At 38.8% G+C, this 25,206-nt stretch overlaps 2 protein-coding genes across 2 annotated transcripts in view; both read right to left on the bottom strand.

The window, feature by feature from the left end:
• Nucleotides 1–2,887: 2,887 nt before the first annotated feature.
• Nucleotides 2,888–3,576, bottom strand: CUNH1orf216 (chromosome unknown C1orf216 homolog). Its single transcript, XM_025895666.1, has 2 exons — nt 3,563–3,576; nt 2,888–3,509 (listed from the first exon to the last, which is right to left on the bottom strand). Exons 1-2 carry the CDS (start codon nt 3,574–3,576, stop codon nt 2,888–2,890), a joined length of 636 nt encoding a protein of 211 aa, XP_025751451.1.
• Nucleotides 3,577–14,170: 10,594 nt separating this feature from the next.
• LOC108639002 overlaps nt 14,171–25,206 on the bottom strand; it is a 129,983-nt gene continuing 118,947 nt past the window's right edge. Inside the window, exon 10 of the mRNA XM_029961692.1 lies at nt 14,171–14,364. Coding sequence (XP_029817552.1) covers nt 14,171–14,364 — 194 coding nt within the window. The remainder of the gene's footprint in view (nt 14,365–25,206) is intronic.

The following is a 25,206-nucleotide window of genomic DNA, read 5'->3' as shown; positions in this document are numbered from 1 at the left end:
TGTATCCATAAATGTACTAGATGGAAAGAATGAGCATGCACAGAATAAGTCTTGGCTTCATTTTCCTGCCAGCTATCAGACAGCAATGCTCATGCACAAATCTTTCAGTATTTAATATTCATAATGCTGAAGCATCTACTGATCCTAGTTAGGATCAAGAAATTTTATGAAATGTACAAAACAAAGATTGTCACAGTTCTGCCACAAAGAATTTACAATTGGACAGGTTGACAGACTAACTGTTGCTGCAGTGGGTATTATGTGAGAAGTATTCTTTAATGTTATTCTAGCTACTCTTAAATGCAAATGACACTCTAGGTAGCTCTAAGCAGTAATGTAGGGCATTTTGAAACAAATGCAGGACAATACTGTACTTCAGCAGCTACTGAGGCAAAGCAGTTACTTTGTCTTATCAGAGGTTTTTGTAGTTTTGTTTGTTGGGTTTTTTTAATATATTTTTGTTCATCTATTTTTTTCAGTGGAAAGTTACATGATAGTATTAATCAACCTGAATGTAATTTAGAAGATAATTTTTTTCAGTCCAAAAGAAGTTGACCAACATTAACAACAATATTCATTTTAACTGTCTTCCTAATGGAAACAATTTGATATTTTGTTTCAAAATGCAGTAATATTTTTGAGTTATGATCCTTCTCCAACACTTCTTTCCCCAGGAGAGATGACGTAATAGTGGTTTGCTTGCGTTTGGTTCACATAACACTCACTCTTAACCAATGGCAGAAAGGCTTTTGCAGCTCACGAAATAGTGGGGGGGTGGGATAAGTGTGGAAATAAAAGAATTTTTACATAGCCCTGTTGGCTAACGTTCTTTTTTGAGAGGCACGTTGAGAAAGAACAGGTTACCTCTGAGATGAGTTTGGTATTTAAGCACTCTTTGGGAAACCTGCACTGCTGAGAGAGAACAGCTTTCCCAAGGCTGAGCAGAGAGCTAGATGGGGTCAGAGCTCAGGAGTAATGTTTCTCAGTCACATGCAACCCCCAGCTCTCTTCTGTAGCCCACTAAAGGCCTCTGGCAACCTGAATTCCCCAAATGAGGCAGAGAGGATGCTCCTTCAAATATCTCCTTGATGCCAAGGATGTTTCTATGGTAATTCTGCATTCAAAGTTACTAGTTCATGCTGCGTGAGAAGCTACATAAGGGCCCAAGGAGATGAATGAACCTATCTAAGGTTGTGCATACCCAGGGGGCTTCCATAATTTTGGGTGCGCAGAAATACAAAGACGGAATAATGACAATGTTGTGCTGCACTTCATTTGTTGAATTACTTCAATACCTTGCTCACAGATGTGTGTATGTGAATCTAATCAACCAAACTCCTCATAGACAGCAGAGATTATTTTGAGACATTATTCCTTCTTCTGCTACAGAAAAAAAAGAAGCACCAGCCTTTCATAACCTCTTGAATACAGGGAGGTGTGTGTGCATGCACAGACCGACACCCCTTTCCCATATGCACCAAAAAAAAAGGTGAGAATAAAAAGTTTCCTATATATAGCACATATATTCTAGAATATATGTGAAATTCTAGAAAGATAGGAGTATTAATAACAGACTTGTCTTTTAATGCAGAAAAATACCCCAAACCCACCAAAAAACTCTTTGATTGTTCATCTACTTAAACAGTTATTAAAAGAGAAAAACACCTGCAAAAGAAAAGGTGGCATGATCATAAATAAACATCTGAAGAATGAGATTTTTCTATACCACGTTAAATCCTAGTAAAAGAAATTTTTTTGTACCTTTTCTTCTTGAATCATATTTTGCTTCAGATCTTAAAACTATTCAATTTGCTGTTCAATAATAGGGACTCATATTGCCTTTTAAATGCATAAAAAAAGTTGCATATTTTTGCTTTCATTTTCCCTGTGTGTTTGTTGCATACTGACATCAAATTCCCTGCAGGCATCCTAACTTTGCAATTGGAGAAACAGTGCTACAGGGTTTTCCACATGTCTAATACACCTGGATAGAAAGTGCTAATTGTCACCAACTTCCATTAAATGACAGCAGTAAGGCACAAAATATGCTTGATTTGCAGATGCTAGTGCTACTGGGAGTTAGCAGTAGATTAATAATTGTGCAGACCTCAAACATTCCCCTGGTGCTGCCAGCCTGGGTTTCCAATGCCACGTCAGATTACAAGGCCTTTGTTTTTACCTTGCTCTCCTGAGGAATACTGGCTTAGACAGTTGTACTGTTTCCCTGTGCGTATGACTGTCCTACCCTCCCACGATAATTTCTGATCAGTTTGAATAAATTTTAAAGGAAAGTAGAGGTTGCAAATGTACAGTGGCCTTAGCAGTTTTGTGAAAAACAGGCAGCTAGGTAGATAGATCAAGTCTGAGTTTCCTGCAAGGATACCTGAATCTAGAAAGCCAAATATCCTGGTTTTCTAGATTCAGGTATTCTTGCAGGAAAACAAACCCTAATTCTGTTCAAATTTTGTTAACACTGAAAGTAGAAGGGAGATGCATCATACCACATATTCAGCACGCAGCAACCCTGCATCTGACCACCTTTATGGATCAGGTTTCAGACTAGGTTCCCAGTTTTGTGATGATTTTTTTTCTTTTTACAAACCTATATGCCAAAAAAATTCTATATCAGCTTGAGGTTTTGAGTGTGCATCAGGAGTCAACTTCTTGCGCAAGTTCAATCTTGCTCTGGTTTCCTCCAGATAAATTCAGGGGCCCACACTTTACCTTCTCTCATCTCTTCTTGCTCTGCTGTTATTGCTGTTTCCTCTCTACTCTGAGCGCACATGGGCACATACCCTTGGGTATGAGGACACCGCCCCTGTAGCATGCAAGCTCGCTGGCGGCTCCGGTGGCATTGCAAAGCTCATTTTTGCGTGCAGCAACATGATTACGGCGAAGGTGAGGGCGAGGCTGAGCAAATGTGTTTCAACACTTCTTTCTTGGTATTTATTACCATGCCATAGCATTCCTGCAACCTGGCCTGCTGTTGCTCCAGCTGCCTATGCAAACTCCTGATGGAGCGCAACAACAGAAGCCGTCGGTACATAGCTAGCTGGAGGCGGTACTTCTCCTTTTCCTCTTGTTTCTTATTTTCTAAGGTCTCCATTACTGTTGTGGTCTTCATCCAAATCACATGGCCCAGACTACAAGAGGCAGTATTGCCATTGGTGCCACTCCCTGCCTGCTGTGTGTAGCAGTCCTTTTGGTCCGTCCCAGCCTGTGGGGGTTTGCCAGCCTCACAGAGCACCCCTGGGACCTGCAGCACTTCTGAACTTGAGCTTTTGGAGCACAGGGAGGCAATGTCCACAGGCTGCAGGTTACCAACTACCACAGGGTACAACAAGCCACCTAATGATACATTTACAGCTGCCAGATGATGCTCAGCCAACCCAGAGGCTGTCCTCTGGGCCTGGCCACCACTAACCACCTCTGGGCCAGTCAGGGCTTTTACCTGGGCCATGGCCTTGCTGGAGAGGACAGACAATCTTTCTGGCACCGTTGAGCTTCCCCTGTCTTCATTAAGGCTGGTTAACGAAGGGCTGGTAGAGCAACCAAGGGACACCGTAACAGTATCATGATTCGGAAATCGATCTTCATCATCACCATTATTTTGGATCTCCTCTTCATCTGTTGGTATTACAGCTACTGTCTCAGCCATTTAGTGCATGAGCTACAGAAACTTTCTGTGGACAAAGGTGGAAGCAAAAGGATTTAATTTCTACATACACACACACGAAGAAGCCCAGTGCAGTGACATTTGAAGAAAGAACCTCTCTTTATATTTAAGCAATGGACCTATTACTTTTCTAATAAAGCACAACCCTTGGGTCACTTCAGGCCATTTCTTGTGATTTGCATTAGATGTTCTTTGAGACACAACATTAATCCAATAATAATTAAAATGATATACTGTACTATTAACATTCTCAAATCTTTAAAGGCAAGTGATCTATCCCTGCAGCACCGGCTGTGCTGACTAATTAAACAGAATACAGTTGTAAATGGGCATTGTAAGCACTTCTCCCATTTAAGAAGTGTAGTTTGTAGAGACGGACGAGTTATCAGGATTGATCAGCTTTAGAGAGAGGTGGATGTACCACAAACAGCAGGTTGCATTTAAATGCCCTCTCCTTGATTAATCTGTCTGCTACCAGTTTGTTTACAAGGTTGCCTTTCCCCCTCCTATTAATTCTAACTGTAAAGATACATTAGCACCACACTAGCCAAAGAGAGGAAAAAGAAATCAAACACTTACCGAGGTTACTGGGGGAAAGGAAAAAAGTTACAGTGCATTGTGCCTATGTATCGTTTTTTCTTGAATGTGAGTCAGCACAATCTGGAACAGAAACATCACAGTGCTGGAGCAGGAGCAGCAACAGCATCACGCAGCATCCACCCAGCAACAACACAGTCAGTCCCAATCACAGAGGAGTGCAGGGCTGTTTTCTTCCTTCTCAATGGACATTCCTCCCTGGCATGCCGCTTTTATGTCATCTTTGAGCATCAAAATAAATACCAGGATTGGATGACGCTTTTTTTCCCACCTAAAAACAGACATACTTGATTCACCTATTCTAAAGGGGGGCAATACCTATGGCCCTTCCCACCCCTGACAGTCAGCAAGGAGGTAGCACAGCACCAAAAAGAGGGTGAGGCATTCTGGACTCCAGTATGCACTTTTTCCTTAAGAAGGAAATAAGCTTAGATAAACTTCAGCTGCGTGCACAAGTTAAACCCAAAAATTAAACAAGCATTCAGCACCAACCAAATGCCTCACATAAAGACGGGTGGAAGCTGTAGAATTGAAGTGTTTAATGTACACCCATATTTAATTAGGCTGGCCTAATTTTAAGGAGCAGCTCTACATCCAACTAAGCCATCCCACAGAACAATAAACTTTATCTTCACTTTTGATGCTTAGAAAAGCTACCTTCAGCATCCTCTTTTGCTTGTAGTGCCAGGAACAAAATTCACAAATAATGTATCTGTACCTACTTAAATCGATTCACCATAGGGCATCAGTTGCCCCAAGACTTTCTCTACTCCATTCTGCTAATATAAACAGAAGAAAGAAGTAATCCAAAATACTACCTAGAATCTTCCTGCAGCTGGAAAAGAATGAAAGTAGATCCTATCTCCACTTGTATGGGTGCTGCAATACAGATAATATTTTTTTTTGCATTTCTGTACTATCCTTCTTTCTGATGAATCTGTTAGGATATACTTACAAACTTGAACATAGGAAGTCTGGTTAACATAAATTCAGATTTATACCCTGAGGTCTAACTTGAATGCATTTTTTGGTGCAAGAGGCAATTTGCACTGAATTTGTAAAATAAACTAAACTAAACCTGCTGTGCTTATGTGCCAGATCATGCTGCAGATTATATAAATAATACTAGGAAGATATTAATATCCAGTGAGTTAATAAACTCTGCAAGTTTATATCTTGGTGATTCCCATTTATCTGAATCACAAGTTACTGTAATTGAAGAATATAGAATTCAGATAACAGGGATTTTACTGCATTAACACACTGAAAAGGTTCATTGTAATACAGCATTATATGGAGAGTGTTTTAGCTTCAGCTGCTCTCATCTCCAAAGCACTGTAGGCATATCTCCCTACTACAAAGAGGACAGTGGATGGGTGCTAGGGAGTACCTGATCTCCAGCTATGTCAATATACTTTTCTATTAGCAATAGTACTCTGTTCCTCACTTCAACATCAGTAGCAATCTTCTGCAAAATAAGTATTTTCTAATAGTCTAAGAAGGCATGAAAAAACAGAGTTTTGGTGTTTGTGGTGTTTTTTTGGGGTGTGGTTTTTTGTTTGTTTTGGACTTCTGGTTTTTTGTGGGTTTTCTGGTTTGTTTGTTGTTGTGGGTTTTTTTCCCAAGCTCTTTACAGCTTTAATTTTTCAGCAAAATTTTACAGGCAGTACTGTTTGAAGAGGTGGGGAGGGGGCCAAAAATTCATTTTCCCCATCAAATTAGAGTCACCAAAAATAATATTAAATGTTTATAGATGTGGATCTGGATAGAATAAATAGCATCTGATACAATCAACTAAGCAATAAAACTACAATCAAAACTGATTGAGCTAAATGGCTTTTCATAGAATACTATGACTACGGCTGTAATCTATGAAGCTTAATAGTAAAAAATATTCAGTCCACTGGATTTAGAGAATCAGCACCATACAAATACTGCCAAAGACACTTATTTATTATTGCTAAAATACAAGTGCCACTTATGGCTAGGGCTGCATGCATTATCATAACAGGGCTGTTATTATCCTCCTCTCCATTGTTCACAACTTCATAAAATCTTAGCTAGAGCATCAGTTGGAAAGGTTCTAGATTCAGTTTCTGCCTGAAGGTGAATACATACAGAGCACTTCAGTCAAAAAGATAGAGATGCTCAAGTACAAAAGCAGGAACAAAACCAGTCTTATGGCTGGGAAGACTTATGGAAACCTTTCAGGAGAAAAGTCTCTTGTGTAACCGACAGACTGGGGAGCAGGGAACAAAACCACAGCTCACTTCGTAAGGAAACATGTAAATTCTTGTTCTGAGATGAAACAACCATCCTTCTATTCACACAAGACTGTTTCCTTGACAAAGTGACTCCTACAGTTTATCTCCCTTTTATTTGCAATTTGACAGATCAATAGAGACCTGAAAAGACATTATGTTAGTTTCTTCTTCAAAAGGCACATTGTGTTGTTTCTCTGGTGAAGAAGCACTTGCTGTTCCACCCAAGAACCTGTTGCAGACAGACTGTTCAATTCCACTTGCTCACTCCTGGACTTGTTAATCTATTTGTGGGAACCTTTCTAGTCAGAAACTGCTTCCAATTTCACAGTGAATACATCTGTCAGTTTAACACACCGGGAATTTCAGGTAGGCAAAAAGAAAGCAAAGACACCCTCAATTCAGGTTCATTGCATTTCATTACCAGCCACTCACAGATAGATAGATGCAGCTACAGGAGTTCAAGGTGTAGATAGACCCTGGGGAGCCACCTTCAAGCTGTCAGTCTTGCACACTCCTGTAAAGTCTATGTCAGTAGAGGTTTTTAAACCATCACACTCTTCAAGGTATTAACTACAAGGAGTACTTGGCAACCCACATGCTCATAAGTGTAAGCATGTGCTAAAATGCTCTGTGCTTGCAGGCTTATGGAATAAGTGCTTAGCCATCACAGTTGTGTCTTGTATGGCAGCAGAAAAGACCTGGTCACAGGGAAGTCCCTGCAGATAGTCAGGACAACTGTTTCTCCATCTCTTCCAATTACAGTGCCGTTCTCAAGCATGGACACATGTGAGGATAGGAAAGTGCTTGGTCTTGTTATTTATTAAGTACAAATGTTTTACTGAAGTTCAAAGCATAACAACCAAACACATTTACAAACAGCACCAAAGGTGATAAGCATTGGTGAAGATATACCATTAAAAGACCATGTCCTGCGATGCTACATTGTTTTGTATTTGAGCTTGAGGAGCACTTTTAATGAAATAGCAAAAAATACCTTATTACACAGTAGTGCAATTCCATGTGTTATATTAATTGCTCTTAAAGATCAAAAGGAATATTTTGTCTGTTAATGTACACACTTGCATAACCTCCTATGAAATCAATGAGATCCACATGTGTGCATCTGAGGCCTAAATTTTTTCCCTAAAGATTCTTTAAAATCCTTTTACAGGGCAGTAAGTTGTAGAAGAAAGTCATGTGTTCCCTTTCTTCTGCCTTCATACCCAAAAGAGATAGGAGTTCTTACAGGCTGCTTTGTATTTTTCTGGATAGTAACAGTATCCTGAGGGGCCACTGGCCAGCCAGGGATTGCCATCATTCTGCTGTCATGTTTGTCCACACCTGGGAGTTTCTGCACCAACAACAAAATAAGAAATGGAGCCCAGCTCCATGTGCAGCCCACTGATGACAGCAAGTGTTCTAGATATTTCAGGGCCAGGGAAAAGCATGGCTGGATATCTCAACGGCTTTCAGACAGAAGGAAATTAGGAATCTAAACAGAGCTGCAGTGCAATTGTGTGTTCAGGCAACCTGGAAGCATTTAAGCAAAAGAGCAAATACATGATTTTACTAGTGAGGAAAGTTTCAGTGGCTTTGAACATGAAAATCCAGGCGTTCGAACATACCATCTTTAGACTAAGGGTAAAAACATTGAAACAATCTGCCACAACTGGTAAAAATTAGCAGGCTTGCTGCCAGCCTCAACAGAACTCCCTGTCAGAGGTGCAAATCTCTGAAGGAGTAGCTCAGACTGCATTTGGACTGAGCTGAATTTGCAAGCTTCAGAATCTCAAGACTGCAGGTGTCAAAGTGACCCAAACACTAAGAAGGGGTTGATGACAGCTCTCACTGCAATATTTCAGCAACTCTACTCCTAACTCTGCTTGGGCTTAACTATTCCCAGGGACACAAAATGAAAAATACATTTATAGGGATTTATAAAGATATTTTGGAAGCGAAATATTTTGATTTTTTTCTCAAGGCAGCGGCTGTTCTCTCTACCATCTATGTGGAAAGCATTCATTTATGATTTCAACCACCATTCACTGAGTGAAAGAATAACAGCATCATTGCCCAAACCAGTTTAAGGTCGCATTCCTGCCATCAGATCCACGTTTTTATGCTGAAACAGCCACAAAGAACTTTCCAAAGTCATCTTGTGAACTCAGAGACCTACTTAAGCAGCTAAGATTGTCTCAGTGTCTCAGAGGCCAAGGAGAAGATGGACAACCCATGGGTACCTGTAAATGCGCTTTTGTTTGATTTTTCTCTCATCTGGGCAGACCAACCTATGTTGGGCAGACCCAATAGGCGTCAAAGGGGCTGGCACATTTTAACATGAAGGAAACTTTGCTTTTCTAGAGAGGGTTAAGAATGCTTTGTGACAAAGGCGTCTGCAGCATACGCCCGACAAATTAGTGGGGCAGACAAATTGAAATTTATAGTGACTTAAAAAAACTGAAGAAATGCCTGTTTACCCCACTTACTGTTTCTTCTTCTATTAGAGAGAATACACTTGTCTATAATTCATTGCGATTATACTGAAAAATAAAATCTGATTATACACAGAAAAAATGATGAATTGCAAAAAAAAAAATTCCCTTAACTGTTAAGTTAAAAAGAAATTTTAAAATGTCAAAGGTTTGATTACTTTTTCCCCATAATAAAGATTTTGTTTCATGGTAGCAAAATTAAAAGTGACCTTCTTCAGTGTGATGCTCCAGCCTTTATTTTTTTTTTAACCTTAATTTTGCATAATGCCTACAATTTTGTTCAGGAAAAAATAAAGTGATGGAGGGGGAGGTAAAAAAAGCAAATTAATTTAAAGTAGAGGAGCATGTAACAGTCTTCCTATGGAGGAAACTAAAAAATTTTTCCTATGGAAAAGATGGTACTCAAAATATATTTGAATAACCTCCACTATTAAAAGACTTAAAAGTATTGCTCATATACTGGAAGAAATCCATGCTTGGCAGGATTACCAAACCTACCTGACAGATTTCAGATGTGAGAATAAGTATGAAGACAACTCACATGTCTAGTTACAGTTCACATCCGGTATGCATTGAGAGAAAAATCCTTTCTGCAAATGAATATGTAAACAGACTATGTAATTTTTTTATAATTGATGCTTATGTTTGCTTTCATGTTGACACTTGATCATAACTGACAAACCAATGGCTAAGAAAGAGGAAAGATTTAAGCTGTAAGAATAATAAACAAAGCACTGTGAGAGATGGAAAAGAACCCCAACATACATAGGACGAAAACTTCAGGAAATGGGGTTAAGTAATAAATGGATAGACAAATAATTGTTTGGTGATTCTGCAATTTGAAAACTTACAGACTTTTCCAGAAGTCAAGTAATTTTTTTTTCTAAAGTAACAACATTAAATACTTCAAAAAGGGTGCAAATTTTCTGCCTTAGCTGTTATACCAGAATGGTATGAGGAGAGAATAAGAAAAATACATTTAATATAAATTTTTTTGTTGAGAAACAATTTCAGATCAAGCAGCTAAAAAGAAAATAAATAACGGATGCATTCATGCTGTTTGAGCCTAACCATTTCCACAAATCTTAAATTTACTCATGAGAAGCCAAACTCTACAGATCAATATCAAGGACTGAAAAGTCTGCATCTACAAATACCTTCTCAAAAATTCTACTTCCTCATTCAGAATGTCTTTTTGTGGAGCCAACTGTAGTGTTGACTACATATCAACTCTTGCATAGCACTCAAAACAACCCAGCTTTACGAATAGTGCCCGTATAGACTCACCTGCCACACACAAACACAGATTAAAAAAAAAAATAAAATTTCCTCAAGGTCATTTGGGGCTGAGAATGTCAGGCTTGCTCACTCTTTAATACCTTTGAAGTTGCTAACGTGGCTGATGGATGAAAGTGAGTAGGATACAAGCCTGTCTGTCATCAGAACACACGATCTCAGCAATATGTAGTGTAATTGATCTGTCTCAGCTACAGCAGTTGACAGGCTCCAGCAAGGAGTGAAGGCAAGTGGACCACAGGGTTTGTTGTACTTGACTGTGTCCTTACTATACGACATAGACATTGCTCAGCAACCTGGATTTTTGCAGTGTGCTTCCAGTGGTTAGTGTAGATAATTTTTTCACACCAGCAGTTTCATTTTTACATCCAGAGGCTCTTTACTGAGTGTCTGTCAAAGTCCAATTCATTACCTGCAGAATTATGAATCCTATCACTAAAAGAAAAATTTTTAAGAGATTAGAAAGTAACAGAGAAAAGATAGACATATATATACAATAAATAAAAGATAAGCCTCCAAATATTTGGAGGTTTATTTTGAAGATATGTATCTACAGATACTTATTTCTTAAAGGAAGAAAAGATATGGAGTCCAATTTCTAGTTGATTGAATAGAGAACAAGGATAAGAAAGAAGAATCTGAGATACTAATCCCACTGAAGCCTCAGGTTGAACAGAAAAAAGTTAAATGATGCTGCCTGAGCCTTAAGGTCCTGCTACTCACCTAATTCCAAAATGGCAAGCATAGCTTCTGGATATCAAAAATAGCTAATGCTTCCTTGTACCACTTTTGTTCCCTGCAGCCCTGCCTACTTGAACCCCAGTTGAATCTCCCTGAGCCACAAGCAAAGGTCCTGCTAGAACCCCAATGGCATGTTTGGTCCCAAATCCTCCTTGTACTCAGAAGTCACTGTGAAGCTACTATTAGCTCCAGTAACACCAGGCCACAATTTTATCCTCAGTTTTGCTTGCTTAGCCTCCTTGGAATCTACCTGAAAAGCATTAAAAGAACATAGAGCCATTGGTCATTGCCAACTGTTAGTGTATTATTTGTCACCTTGGAAACTTTCCCCCATCTTTTCTAAAACTTCTGCCAAGGTGCCACCACCACAACCATTTTGACTCCTGAAGAGATCCCAACACTTAGTGGAAGTATTGCACTAATTAAGATTTTGAGAGCAGTAGGCTAAGACATCATGTTTGGCCTCACATTTAGCAAATTACTCACAGTTCGTTGCTTCCCTTCACTAAATTGTCTTGATAACAACCACTGCCAGTAGGGATATGAGACAATGAGTCCGGCAAAACCCCAAACAAATATATGCCTACATGTGTAAGCTCTACTTCCTTAGGCAAAAATAACAAATCAAATGAGTGAAGGATCTGCTGCTATCTTATGTATGGTATTTGTGCATGCACCAATGTGCAAGAAGCCTTCTAGAGACTTCTGTCATAGTTTGTCAAATTGCCAGTCTACTCATTTCAGAAACTTGCACTACTCTCCAAGAAAGGGTGCTGTTTTGTCATTGTAGAAAACTGGTACAACCCTGCAGCTTCTTTCAGTGTAGTCTGAGGGAATGAGTGTACGTTATGTGTGCCAGAAGGAGATGGAATTGGCCAGGTTGAGCAAGTTAAGGCAATCCAAACCTTTGGCATGGGGGAAAAACATATCTGTGTGGAAGGACACAGTTCAGATACAAACAACACCCACACAGACTATCTGAGGTCTTGCTTTCTCACTTGGAAAAACAAACTCCTTTCTGAACTCCACTCATTTTTACAGAAAAAGCCATCAAGCTCAATGGAAAAAAGTACAAGTCATAAGTACAGGACACCTAATCTGGGTAATTCATCTCATCCTAAAGTGTTTTCAACATAGACAGGAGTAACTGCCACTTGGAATAGGCTTCCTTTAACTTCACTTTCAAATGACGTTAACTTTCAGATGACTAAGTCCACAGCAATTCACCTTAAACACAAGGCATGTACTACTGACAGAGACTGAAAGTTCAGCCTTAACACAGAACAGCAACTCTCAGTCCATGAAGAGGGTGATCCTAGCACTACTATAGCCAAATATCTTCCAGCAACCACTGTTTTAGGAGTTTTCTGAGCATGATGCTACATCTAGATAACTGCATTTGACGGTCGTTGATAGAACAATTTGCCTAATTCCCTTTTGAAGCCAATTATGCCTTTTGGCTTCTATAGCATCCCATGACAATGAATTCTGCAATCTAATTTTATGTTCCATGAATAGCATTACCAACAGAGCAAGCCACACCTCTCCAGGGATTCAGTGACATGCTGACACCATCTTACTTTTGTCTCATTTAATCTCATGAGTCATAAGCAATATAACAAAGTTTTCTACATCTGTCTGGATTTTTCCCCAGTATGAAAAAACTCTTTTGAAACAATGCCTATCAGCAGACAAATTATCTGGTATACTTTATCACAGGATTGTATTGCTCACATAACTCATGCTACCAAAAACCCAAGGATGGCTGAGGCTATTCAGCAAAGGTTGGAAATAATGAGCAATAAATAGATGTTTGCAGAAAGAAATGCAATGATGGGAGGAGACAGGGAATCATCGCACAATCCTGGAACAGCACAAGTAGCAAGCAGCGAAATCTCCCTGGAGGAGAAAAGCTAGGAGAAATCAGCAAGAGTTTTAGAGGGAAAGTGAATAAGAAAAAGAGACGGGGAGGAGGTAAAAAGATGTCTTCAGATTTCCATAAGAATTAAACTGGAAAGGGGAGTGGGAGGGACAGTGGAGAAGCAGGTTAAAGGATTGTACTCCTGTCATGGTTAGCAGAGAGTGGGTAGGAAATGAGACCTGGACCGCATCTCTCCCAAGTCTGCTGCCCTAGGCGACTGTTTACTTTGTCTTTGCCCAAGCCAGCATGAGATATTATAAAATGAGTTTCCAAAATGCTCTGAGTCACCAGAACATGGATGGGAACTGTGGATTCAAGCCACCTTTCAAGATTATGAATCTCTTCTGAATATCCATTATGCCAATGATATATAACAAAATCACTGCTATAATGTGATGCACATGTCAACTTTAAGGATGCAGTCCCTGCTCAGATGGCATCAGCAGAGGGACACGTCAGCATGGTGGATTACCAGAGCAAATGCTTTAGCATGCAAAGTGATGCAATGTGTTTTGACAACAATTGTTCCCTTATGTTTGTTTCTGTGTCAGGTTTGACTTGACTATCTGCCAGGACAATGCTCAGGATCCTTTGCTGAAGCTATGCAGAAGCTGATTATGTGATCAAATGTTTAAAGTACATAAAATCACTTCCAAGATTCAATGAGATAGATGCGCCAGAAAACTCAGTAGGTGTTTGAAATAATTGACACTAACAGCTAGACCTGGATTTTTCAAAAGAATATGTGTTTTGTTTTGGATTTGGGCTTTTTTTGTTGGTGGTAGAGTGGGTTTTTTTTCTTTCTTCTGATGCACTGTCATACAATCTGCCTAGAAATTCAGCCTTAGCATAATGTTCACATCAAATGAAATTTACCCGTTAAGAAAGAACATACACAGGGTCCTCCCTGAAGTGGAAAAAATGCAGTCTTTGTGTAGAGCAGATCCACTGTGAGTCTTCTTACTCTGTGCACATGCCTAGAACAACACAGCAGACTCCAGTGGCATAGTAGAGCTGATGTTTTTAAGGCTGAGCTATAACTCTTATCAAGCCTTTACCCCCTATCTGTGATGTTGAAGTTTTTCTAATAAAGACCAAGACCCCTACAGAAATATTGCATATGTAGATGGTTATAGAAGAAACAGGTTACCTGCTCTTATCACTTTTATATTACATTTCCAGCCTACCCTGAATCATCACACAGTCCCCACAGTGAGTAAGTGTGATTCCCAGAAGGCAAGGACTGTGGCACTTGGCCAAAAGTCATGATCTCATATAGAGCCTTCACCCTGTGCTCCCAGATTTGGGCCTGACCTGGCACCAGAGCCTTACTACGCAGTTTTGCAAGAGCATAGGGCCCTCTGAGGTATTTAGGCACTGAAACCAATAAAAAGGGGTACCTATATACTTTCAGAAATTTGTCTTTAATTTCACCATCCCATAAATCTCTTTAATGGAGACATCTTTCATCTTTTCTGCTTCACAAGCCAGTTGTGAAGCTTAATTACACAATGATTATGAAGTCCAGTAAACACAACATATATTAAGAGTAGTTAATGAGATTTCTGTCACTAGCAGACTCTATCTCTTGTGAAATATTACTTAGATGTTGCAAAAAAAATGGTTTTGAAAGAAAAACATGCATATTCAATATAAATCAAAGCCGGATTGATTACTTCCATAAATAATATGTTATACAACTTGATGATATCTATTAACACAAAATGGAAAATAGCATAGACTTTTCTGACCAACATGAAACACTCTCTACTCATACATGTGTCAGTGGGTACCTGACGTGCCTGAGTGGGACTGCCTGTATGTTTCCAGAGAGGGACACACAAGATATCTAATTCCCAAGGGATCTAGTGGCCTAAATACCTCCAAAGACCGGATGTGAGGTCACAGTCCACTGACTACCACATAAATTCACTGCAAAAAAATGGACTCGGTTTCAAATTATGTACACTCAGTAACAGTCTTACCTTACCACTGGGCCCCATGTGCACATGGCATCATCACAATTGCAACGTGCTCAGCCAGTTCAGATTCATCACACTGCTTTAACCATTTTTCCGCTGTCTTTATATGAGCAAAGTACCTTGTGTTGTCAGAAAAGAGTGAAGAAAGGAAGAAAAATAAAAAAGGAGGTCTAAATGGTTATGCAGTATTAACTATGTAATGGCCGAAGAAGGTCCACTGCAAAGACAAATATTTTCCCAATAGATACTCATATCCTGACCACTTAATTAATTTCGTGGCAGGGTGGGTCCTGGCTAGATGACTACATGCACACATGACTGTAGAGAAAGTGCTGCTTGCATATTCAGTACTTCCTCAACCAGTAGTAAAACATATAATCTAACACGGGTAGAAGGGCTCAAAGGGGGAAGGAGTGATTCCTTGGTAAAACAGAGCTCACTGGCTTCTCTGACAGAACAAACATACATCCTACCTACTCTGTATCTGGGCAAATACATTTTCTGTTAAGAATTATGGTATGGAATTCATAGATTAATAACACTTTCACGGAGCTCAGGCAGGAGCGATTTTCAGCACACGAAGCCTGTTACAGCAAGTTCTATTAATATTCACCAAAAGAAAACCTGTTTGTTGACCTAAAGTGCAACTGCTTCCTATTCTCTTCTCGCAAAATTATTTAGGTCCTGTGGGACAACTGTACTGAGGTTTTGACGCAAATATTAAAATTCTATTTAGATGTACAATGCTTTAATGCAAATTTTTACCATAAAACCAAATGCTCCATTCAGTTAAATTAATAGAATTACAAAAAGATGTAATGATAGCAATTAAGTCTTGAAAATGCAAATTTTATAGTCAAGGACAATTACTTCATTTATAGTATACTGGAATGATGCCAGATGAAGGTAATTTAGATCCCCCTAGCTCACAGTTATATCATGAAGGATATCTTAATTTCATTAGTACAACAAAGATGGGTGAGAAGTAAGAGAATACAAAGAAAAAAAAAGATGAGAGAGAAAATTTGACCTTTCTCATTTCATTGCAGCTAGAATACATAGATCTTACTAAAGTAATAGTAATATTTCTTTCTGCTCCCATCTCTGAAAAAAATGTTCTTTTTTTATTAACAGCAATGGAACATTAGTATGGAAAAGGTCAGTTTCATTTAGATACTCAGAAACAATGTGTCCATGCCACAACAGTTATAGACCTCCTATTATTTCAGTTTTAAGGATGCATACAGTATTAACTCATGGCTTAAAAGGTCTCAAGCCACGGCCTCAGGGACACATGGTTTTGACTGCAAGAGGGGTTAAAACATTCTTGAAAAATTCTGGTCACTCTTATAAAAGTACTCTTGCCTCCCTCAAAAAAGAAAGTCAAATATCATTAGTTTTTCATCACCATAACAAAGAGTGATCAAGTAGATGCAGAATACAAAGTGATATACTACAGATTTCCTAGACTGCTTGTGTGTATGTATAAAAATAAATAAACAAGAAAAATACGGTTTCATACAGATGCTTCAGCACATTACCAAATTCAAATTGGAGTTTGAGAAACTCCAGGGGTTCTTTCTTTCTTCCAAACAAGTATCCAGGAAAGACACATTAAATATGGTTCAGTATGAAGTTTAAATAAAAAGTCTTTGCATCCAGCACTTTTTTCTTCATGGTCTGCTATAACCACTGCAGAGAAACTGAAGTCCAAGAGGGATGGACTCACTGAAGAGCTGTATCATCCTAAATTATTTTAGTTATGCCGAATTCCCTTCCCAAAACCTGGCCTCTGGAGAGAGTTGAAATCTCCACAGACAGAGCAGCAGATTTTTCCATCTCTTTCCTCACCCTGAGCATAGGTAACAAGGGAAACACGAAACACGCTTGCCAAGAGAAGATGCAGTTTACCCATGACAGCAGTGGCTTTGTTGTAGCTGCCACAGGCTGGAACCTCCTTCTGGCCAACCCCCTCTGGCACCATGAAGCAACAGGAATGCCTCAGTGAAGGACTCCCACCCACATCCCCATCACACTGCAAAACAACATCTGCACTTGAGGGGTACAATGCTTTTATCCTTCTTTCCATTGTTGACACGATGGCCAGTGTAATATTTTTAGGTGGTAATATGCATAAACACAAGCCTTACTGGGAGACAAATGCAAACAAGTCAAACTGCTATGTTATTCTGACCTACAAGTTCACTAAATTTATTCTTCAGAAATGTTCATTTTAAAAGGACAGCTATGACCTGACTTTACCTCATTTATGATTTTAATATACAGGGCTGTGGCTAACCCTATTATGAAGAGAAAATGTACCTTGAGTAGGGTTTGTGCTTTTTCCTCCTTATTTCTAATTTAAAAAATAACTTAGGGAACATGGAGACAGACTGGCTTTGCTTCCTCCAACAATGTCCTGTAAAAATAGCAACAGACCTAGTCCTTTTTGCTTGTCAGCATGTATGCTCATGTCCATATTTTGCACTAATCTCATCAGTGGAAGTCTGACCATGCTGAAAAGAGCTGGAGACATGCCATTGACTTCAACGGCAGGATTTTACCACACATTTCTGCAAGTCAAGGATGCTATCAGTCATCCCTGTGCTTGAAACTAACAGATGACATCCTGGATCCCGAAAAGTCATTGGCTCCCTGTAGGGTTCAAATTTCCTTTAGTCAATTCTGTCTTCTGTCGTCCAAGAGAAAAATTAGACCTTGTACCAATATTAACTTTATCCCATGCGTCTGATTGCTAAACCCCTACTATACCTGACAAGTTAATCTGAGCTTGTTATTTTTGTATACTTATTTATGTATATGGACTGACGTAGCATTCTAAACTCTTGGAAAGTCTTTGTGGATGTTATTTGGAGATTTGGCTTAATGAGGAACTCTTGAATGAGTTAAGCTTGGGTATGTTTGCACCATATTGTACAATAGAGCCTAAATATCCATGCCATTTTATTGAAAAGCATAGATTTAACAATCTAATAGTTTGTGAATCTGCCAAATCTCAGCTGTTGCAGGGAGAAATGTTTTGTCCAAGCAATTCCCATTGTGTCTCAGTTGTAAGAAAAAAAAACAGGCTGTGATCGTAATAGGATATTGATTAGTCTGGATGCCATACAGAGCAGAACTTGATTCTTTGGTGGACCACTAAAAGGTCATGTTGCTTGATTGCTCCACAGCTTCTAAAATACAAGAAATATTGAACCAAAACTGCTTTCAATTATACTCGTGTTATCCGAGGCCTGGGAATGTAACCAAGAGCAGTACTTGGCTCATTCTGCTAAAAAATGGAGTGATTCTCAGCATTTCATTTCATCATTAACATAGCTGAACATCAGCTCTGTCCACTGTAATTGATGTCCTGAGCTAAAATTTATTCCAAGGTAAGCAGGTGCAAATCTATTTAAACCATGGACTCACTTTTGGATGGACGTGACATACAGTGATACATGTTTAGTGTTATTTGAAAATTGAATTTTGGTTTACATATTCATATGTATCTCTGAAAAACAGTATTTACAATAGTTTATGTACCTCAGATCTCCAAAATCCTCATTTGACCTGACTGTCACAGTGATCTTACATCAGTAACAAGATAATGACTTCCTGTTAAATGGAATATAATCAAAACATGAATGCTGTGATCAGTGAAATGAATTAACTTTTTTTTTGCTAACAAAGATCCAGGCCAAAAATTATATAATGATGTCAAAATATATTGTGGAAAATACTATATATCTAACTCTTCCTTTTATTACACTGACATCACTGAGATTGTAAATGCAGAAACAGGTTTCTAGGAAATGTTAGAATATAAGTGAAGGAAAAAAATGTCATTTTCTATCTTCTTCCAAAAATTTCAGTTTTATAGTCAGAACTCCAAGAGAGTAAATTCCATTTTTGGTCACCCATTCAAGGCAACTGTAGAGAAAAATTCTAGCAACAAGTCAATTATTTCATTGATCCTATCAGAAATGTGTGTTAGATTCAGCTTGATACTGAAATCTACTAAATTCTAAAATGCAGTAAAGAAATAGAAGATTCATACATTAATTTTAGTCAGTACTGTCCCCAGTTGTTTTGTCACTTGTAAGTTAGAAAACAACTTCAGTAATGCATATTTATTCCAAATTAATAGATCAATTCTGAAAAAAAATTATTTTTTATGTATTTTTGGTATTATTTATTTACTCTTATTTCCAATCCATACTGGAATGCTTCATACAATGCAATCCCCTATTTACTCCAGACATGTTTGAAAGCTGTATGAATGGGATAATTTATTTTCTGTTTTCTAAAGTTTTTCTTCTCACTTTACAAATGTTCAAAAGAAAGACAATTTTTTTCTGATAGTTTTCTATTTTCCCAACTTTCTGAATACTAGGGTGAGTTTCTTTTGAGATGTGATTTGAAAAGGATTTAAGGACCTGCATTTAAAAGTCCATATTCTCAAAAGTTGCCTATGGTTTTTGGAGACTTGGCATTTTATGAGTCCAGTGTAGATTTCAAAATACTGCTTGATTTTTAAATATCCAGATTATTCACTAAGTGTTTTGAAGCATGAACAAGGCTTTTGATGTTCTTTAGGTCCTTTAGGCTTATTCTCTTCATTAACTCCAAATTTATGTATTTTGGAAAACTCTTATTTTTTTAAAACTCTTGCCTTAAATGAATTCCACAGAATTCCTGTGAAGAAAGTCAATGGGAATACGAGATTAAGCTCAGACTTCAAGTTTTTCTGGTTCATGCAGAACTTCTTGTCTATTGGAGAGTTCTCAGAAACGATGGCTATCTGTAAAATTCAACCAATGGTGGAAATCATTAGCAATATTGACATCCAGATAACAGAAAACCATTTAAAATATTTGGTTTGTTTGCTTTTTCTTAAAGAAGAATAATGCCTTGCTTAGATAATACATATATTTATTTGCCCTTTTTTTTACTTTGTGAAAAGGATGTGTTATAAAAAGAAAATTTACAAGACAGAAAAAGTAGGTATAAAATTCCAGAAAAGAAGGAAAAGAGTGTAGAGAAATATTTGCAGAAGCAGATTGCAGATACTGTCTTGGCCACAGAAACACATCAAGTAATTTCATAGAAGAAAGCTTTCAGCTTGTTAGTTTAAAATGTTCTAATACAACATTTAGCTTGCAACATTACTGTACCCTGTAAGGGCTTTTATATAATTTCCAGTAGAGTTTCTGACTGGCAGTATTAGCTGATGCAGCAGGATAAATAAAGAAATGTCTAGATCGCTGTGGTTCCCAAAGGTCATATTTATGAAAAGATCAGGAAATATGTTTCATTGAAATTAAAAAGAAAACCATATCAAGTTTAATAATGTTGTTATTGTAATGACATAAAATTCAGTGAAATGGAGTACTGTTTAACATTTGACTGTCAACTTTATGCAGTGAGGCTGAGTGTGGAAGCACTTAAACTTTTTAAACTGAAATTGTTTTCAATTTTATTAGTGTTTCATTACCTGATTCTCCTTTTTCCCCCTTGTTATATTACAACTTTTTTTTTGGTTGAACCTGATGTTTTCTGTAAAGTACAATAATAATTCACAGGGGGTTGCTCCTCTATTCCCAGGGAGACATAGTATGAAAAGGCATCCCCAGATAAATAGCCAAAAGCTTTCTACTCCATTTCCTCAATCAAGATAGAACTCCAGCAGTGGTTCAGGGCATGGTAGGGGGTCACTGCCAGGACACAACTGCTTTTTGGGATTTCTCAGTGATGTCATCATCTGAGATAGTTTAATACCAGAACCTGTATCAACCCTCAGCCATTCTAGGAAAGGTAGAGTGTCCGGATGGCATAATGTCATTGCCCCCAGGCCTGCAGTCACCCAAACCACTGTAAAGACAATCAAAGCCAACACCTGCAAAGTCAAAGCAGTCTCTGACTACACACAGTGTTTTGTTGGACATACTGCTGAGTGCTAGAATTAGAGAAATGAAAAGTTGATAGCTTGGCACAACTCTGCCAAATATGGATTTTCAGGTAACTAAACAAACAAACACCTGTCTCCAGCTCGGGACAGAATGAGTTAATGCATATAAATAACAAGTAATATTTTGAGATCAAATGCTTTTTTTTCTTTTTTTTTAAATGCAAGCTTGGTTTAGCACATTTCCGTAGGATGGATTTTACAAGATTAGTTTACGAGTTGTTTGGATTTGAGTGTAGAAAACAGATAGCTGTAAATGTACCTGAAGCATTTATTAACGTCTCTGATAAAGCAAAATCTGTGTGTCCTAACTGCAAGTTACTCTAAATGTTTCAGGAACTGTAAAATCCTGCATAACTAAGTAATTGGTGCATTTATGACAGTATTTGGAGGCCTGTTCATAAATGGCTATATGAATTATACTTATATACTGACTTCTGTTCTCCCTTTTATATGAGTTTAATTTGTATAGTTTTTTCTCACTCTCACCCTTAACCATCTTTTGGTAGTAATTACAAGAGCAACTACATGTGTGAAGGGCAAAAAGGGAACACAGTAATTACCAATATCCATTTATATGACCTTGCTTTTTTACTTATCATGCAGTTGTCAGCAGAGGTTCAATGCTGCATCTACCAAAGGCCATCTGTCATGTGGGTTTCAACACAACACAGGTCTCGGAGGCATCTTTCCTTTCTCCTCACCCCTCTGCAATGCTTCCTCGGGACTCACTTCACATGGGCCAGGCAGCCTTCCATACCTTAAAGGAATACAGAGATGCTGTTTTTAATTACTATAGTGTTGAGCTTTCGGGAACAGGTAAAGGACTCAAGGAATCTCTGCAAAGGAGGTTTCAGAGATGAAAAAATGGAGGCAGAAAAGTTACCATCTCAGGATAACTTTGCAGAGCCTTGGTCACAGATAGCATAGAGCTACCTGTGTTAGAGGCAGCTATCTATCACCCTGTCAAATTCTGCTCTTTCTTTTCCATAAATGTATCTTATCCTGTTAGTCAGGTAGGTGTCCATAACTGGTGTGAGGACAAAATTAACTGATGTGAGAAAAGACAGTTGTCTAGGGGCAAAGGGAAGGCATGATTGTTTGGTGTGGTCAGATGGAAGGGACTATAGCAAAGGAGTATGACTTGATGAAAGTTTGGGGAATGGTGTAGATTCAGACGTTCAAGTCCAAGCCTAACGCAGAGATTAGAGGGTCACAAAATTAAGTACTTGGTTTTCAGAGAGAAAAATGGAGCTACTAAGCAGTTATACAAATGAACTATTTGTTTGTCACAAACAAATTATGAGGTCTTATTATTACACAACAAAGAGGGGCTCCACAGCAATGTAATGGTTCCCTTGGTGTTGGTGTCTTTTTTGAATGTAATATTCTCCGTTATAATATGCTGAATGCTACTGTGTCATTGGACATGGGTGGCTCAGGGGCATAGAAATACACAGAGTGGGCAAAGGATTAATTAATAGGATGTCCTGATTAGCCCTTCTCGCTCTCTCCTGTAGATCATCAGACTGTGTTGTGCTAAGCCAGAAGGTGAAATAAAGACCAAAACTCACATTAGCAATGAGTTCTCTAGCTGTTAAACGTACAAGTCATCCTGGGTGAGGTCAGATTTTTGTGGTGACTCGAAAGGATGATGTTGCTTGTGTCAGCAGAAGCTTACCTATGGTCACAGCCACAGGTGTAGACACTGCTTCTCTTAGCAAACCACACGGAGACTAGACAGGTTGCTGCACGTAGAGAAAGAGTTCAAGGAATATGGGAAGGTGGATGGAGTTTGGAGCATCAGCACGAACACTGTGACTGCTTCCAGCCCAAGGTTACAAGTGAAGGGGAAGCTGCAGTCCGCATTTGGCAAGGCCAGGCATGTTGTGGAATAAACTGGGCAGCATCAGGTCTTTTTTTTCCTACTTCAAAGGCCTAACCAAGGCATTCTGGGCACCACCAGTGTGAACAGGGAGAGCCCAACAAGTCGCTACCGGCACTCTGCTGCTCTGAGCTGTGGCTGCTTTTTGCTTACAGGTGCTGTTGTTTCAAGTTTTTATGACACCAGAGTACTCAGTCCTTGAGGTGTGCTCCTGGGAACCCTTTTAAAGCAAATAAAAATGTTAGATTTTTCAATACTTCCACGAAAACTCTTGGGGAAATCATACAGAAGTTTTGGGATTCAGTGGGCTCTCATGCAAGGTCTGAAAATTCAAAATGCTGAGAGAAAGTTAGGTTCTGAGTCCCCGAAAGCAAGTTACTTTGGATTGGTCCTAGTGATTAAATTACTGACAGCTATTATATCTCACAGCAATGGAAGTGCCAGGCACCATGCCAAAAGCTCATTTATGGAACTGCTCCACCATGAGCAGCTCAGTGTTGCTACTGTGGTCCTTAAAGATGAAAAAATTCCCTCCAAAAAAGAAGATGATTCAGAGTTATATCACAGAAAATGTGTTTGGGTCTATTCTAGTGAAGAAACAAATCTATAAGAAAAAGTAATGGATGACACTGCTGAATGGTGGCTGCCACGGATGAGACATGAGGTAATGCAGACCCCTGATACTGAATGAACTTCAGAGCTCTATAATGACACTTGCTTGCTGTGATTGTTTTTCATAATAAAAGAAGCTGTTTATCCAAGAGTACAGTGAGGTGGGAGCTTAGCTGCCCTTCATCAAACGCTACTGTCAAATCATTTGCCACATCTGAGTTGCCAGGTGAAATTGTTCAGTTTGCCTGCTTCTGAGTGCTACAGAGTAAAAAGATTGCAATAACATCTTAAATGACTTGGCAATATGAATACTATTTATCCATGCAATGCTGGAATTTAAAAAAAAATCATAAATTGTGCTGGATTTATTACATAGGCGGAATCTAAAGACAAGTAAAACTGCCAACATGCTGCACATTGGCTGGATACCTGATTGTCCTGTGCCACTATTCATCCAAGACCTGAAGATAAGTTATCAGGGAAAACTGAGGACTTAGACAGGATGTTAGCAACACATGGACTCTTTTGTTACTTACCACGCCACATCTTCAAGTAGCGGTGTGTGTGGAACAGCTTTTGCTGCGTGCTAGAGGAGATTAACTTCAGCATCCAGGACAGCAAGAGGAGTCCCACTCTTTGGTCACTTGAGTTATTTAATATTACAAGTGTTGACAAGTGTTGATGATATTTTCTAGTAAGATTTTCTTTTGCTTGTTAGAGAGACTGGTTTTATAGTACCTAGGTGGGTGATGCCAGTGCAAATTCTAGAACTAAAATCAAAGTTGTCCTCCCCTACCTGTCAGATGGGACTTCTGTTGCTTTTGCTGTAGGAGCAGAAAAATAATAGAATATGTGTCTATCAGAGGGACATTAACAAGTGTGTCAGGAGTGGTACTGCAAAACCAGAGTGCTCCCCTTCTCATCTTACTTTAGTCCTTCTTTCTTTAATGAGGAGTGACTTACAGTCAATTAAAGGTGTCTGATAGGAACTACGGGAAATACATTCATAATCAAATATGAAAAATTACCATATACCTTGTGATCGGAGTATACACATTACATCATGAACAGAAAGTAGCTATGGTTGATTGGAGCAATTAAATGTTTTCTTTAAGAAAAGAAAAAAACCTCCAGTGAGAATATTTGAGAAAATGACTTTTTAATCATCTGTAGAACTGCTAGAATTACTCTCTCCTAATAGTTTTAAAGTGCTCCTTAGTTAGAATTAGCTGCCATCCCTTTGCAGAGCAGCCGAATACTTCCCCAGGAACCTGTTTACAGGAAATTTTATTTTTAATCACAAGATCATATCCATATGTTTTTACGTAGTTCAAATGAGAGTACAGCAGCTTTGAACATGTTTCCCTGCTGTGTAAACATCCACAAACTTGGGAACCATCCTATGGGAAAGAACATGTTCTAAAACCAGTCAGGAGGACATGGTACATAGCAAGATTCACCACTTCAGCAAGGAAAAACATTAATACATATTGAAAAATCAGGTGTTTCCAGTGCTATCTGATGCATACTAACTAGCATCCTGCCACATTAGTAAAACAGCTAATGCCTTCAGTCTTGTTTGTTTCTTCATCTACCATTATCCCTACAGATACCACTAGGTATCTACCATGAACCTTGCAGATACCTCTACGCATGGGTAAGGACAGATTTTGGGAAGGGAAGGACTGTGCCCACCTTGCAGTTGAAGAGTGGTCTCTGCTCAGCAGCCTGGTGAGAAGGACACATGCCCTGTGGGCAAAAGATAGGGAACT

The sequence above is a fragment of the Manacus vitellinus genome, unplaced genomic scaffold (assembly GCF_001715985.3).
Source record: "Manacus vitellinus isolate BGI_N305 unplaced genomic scaffold, ASM171598v3 scaffold_39_pilon, whole genome shotgun sequence".
Lineage (NCBI taxonomy): Eukaryota > Metazoa > Chordata > Aves > Passeriformes > Pipridae > Manacus > Manacus vitellinus.
This window is presented reverse-complemented; position numbering and strand designations above follow the sequence as displayed.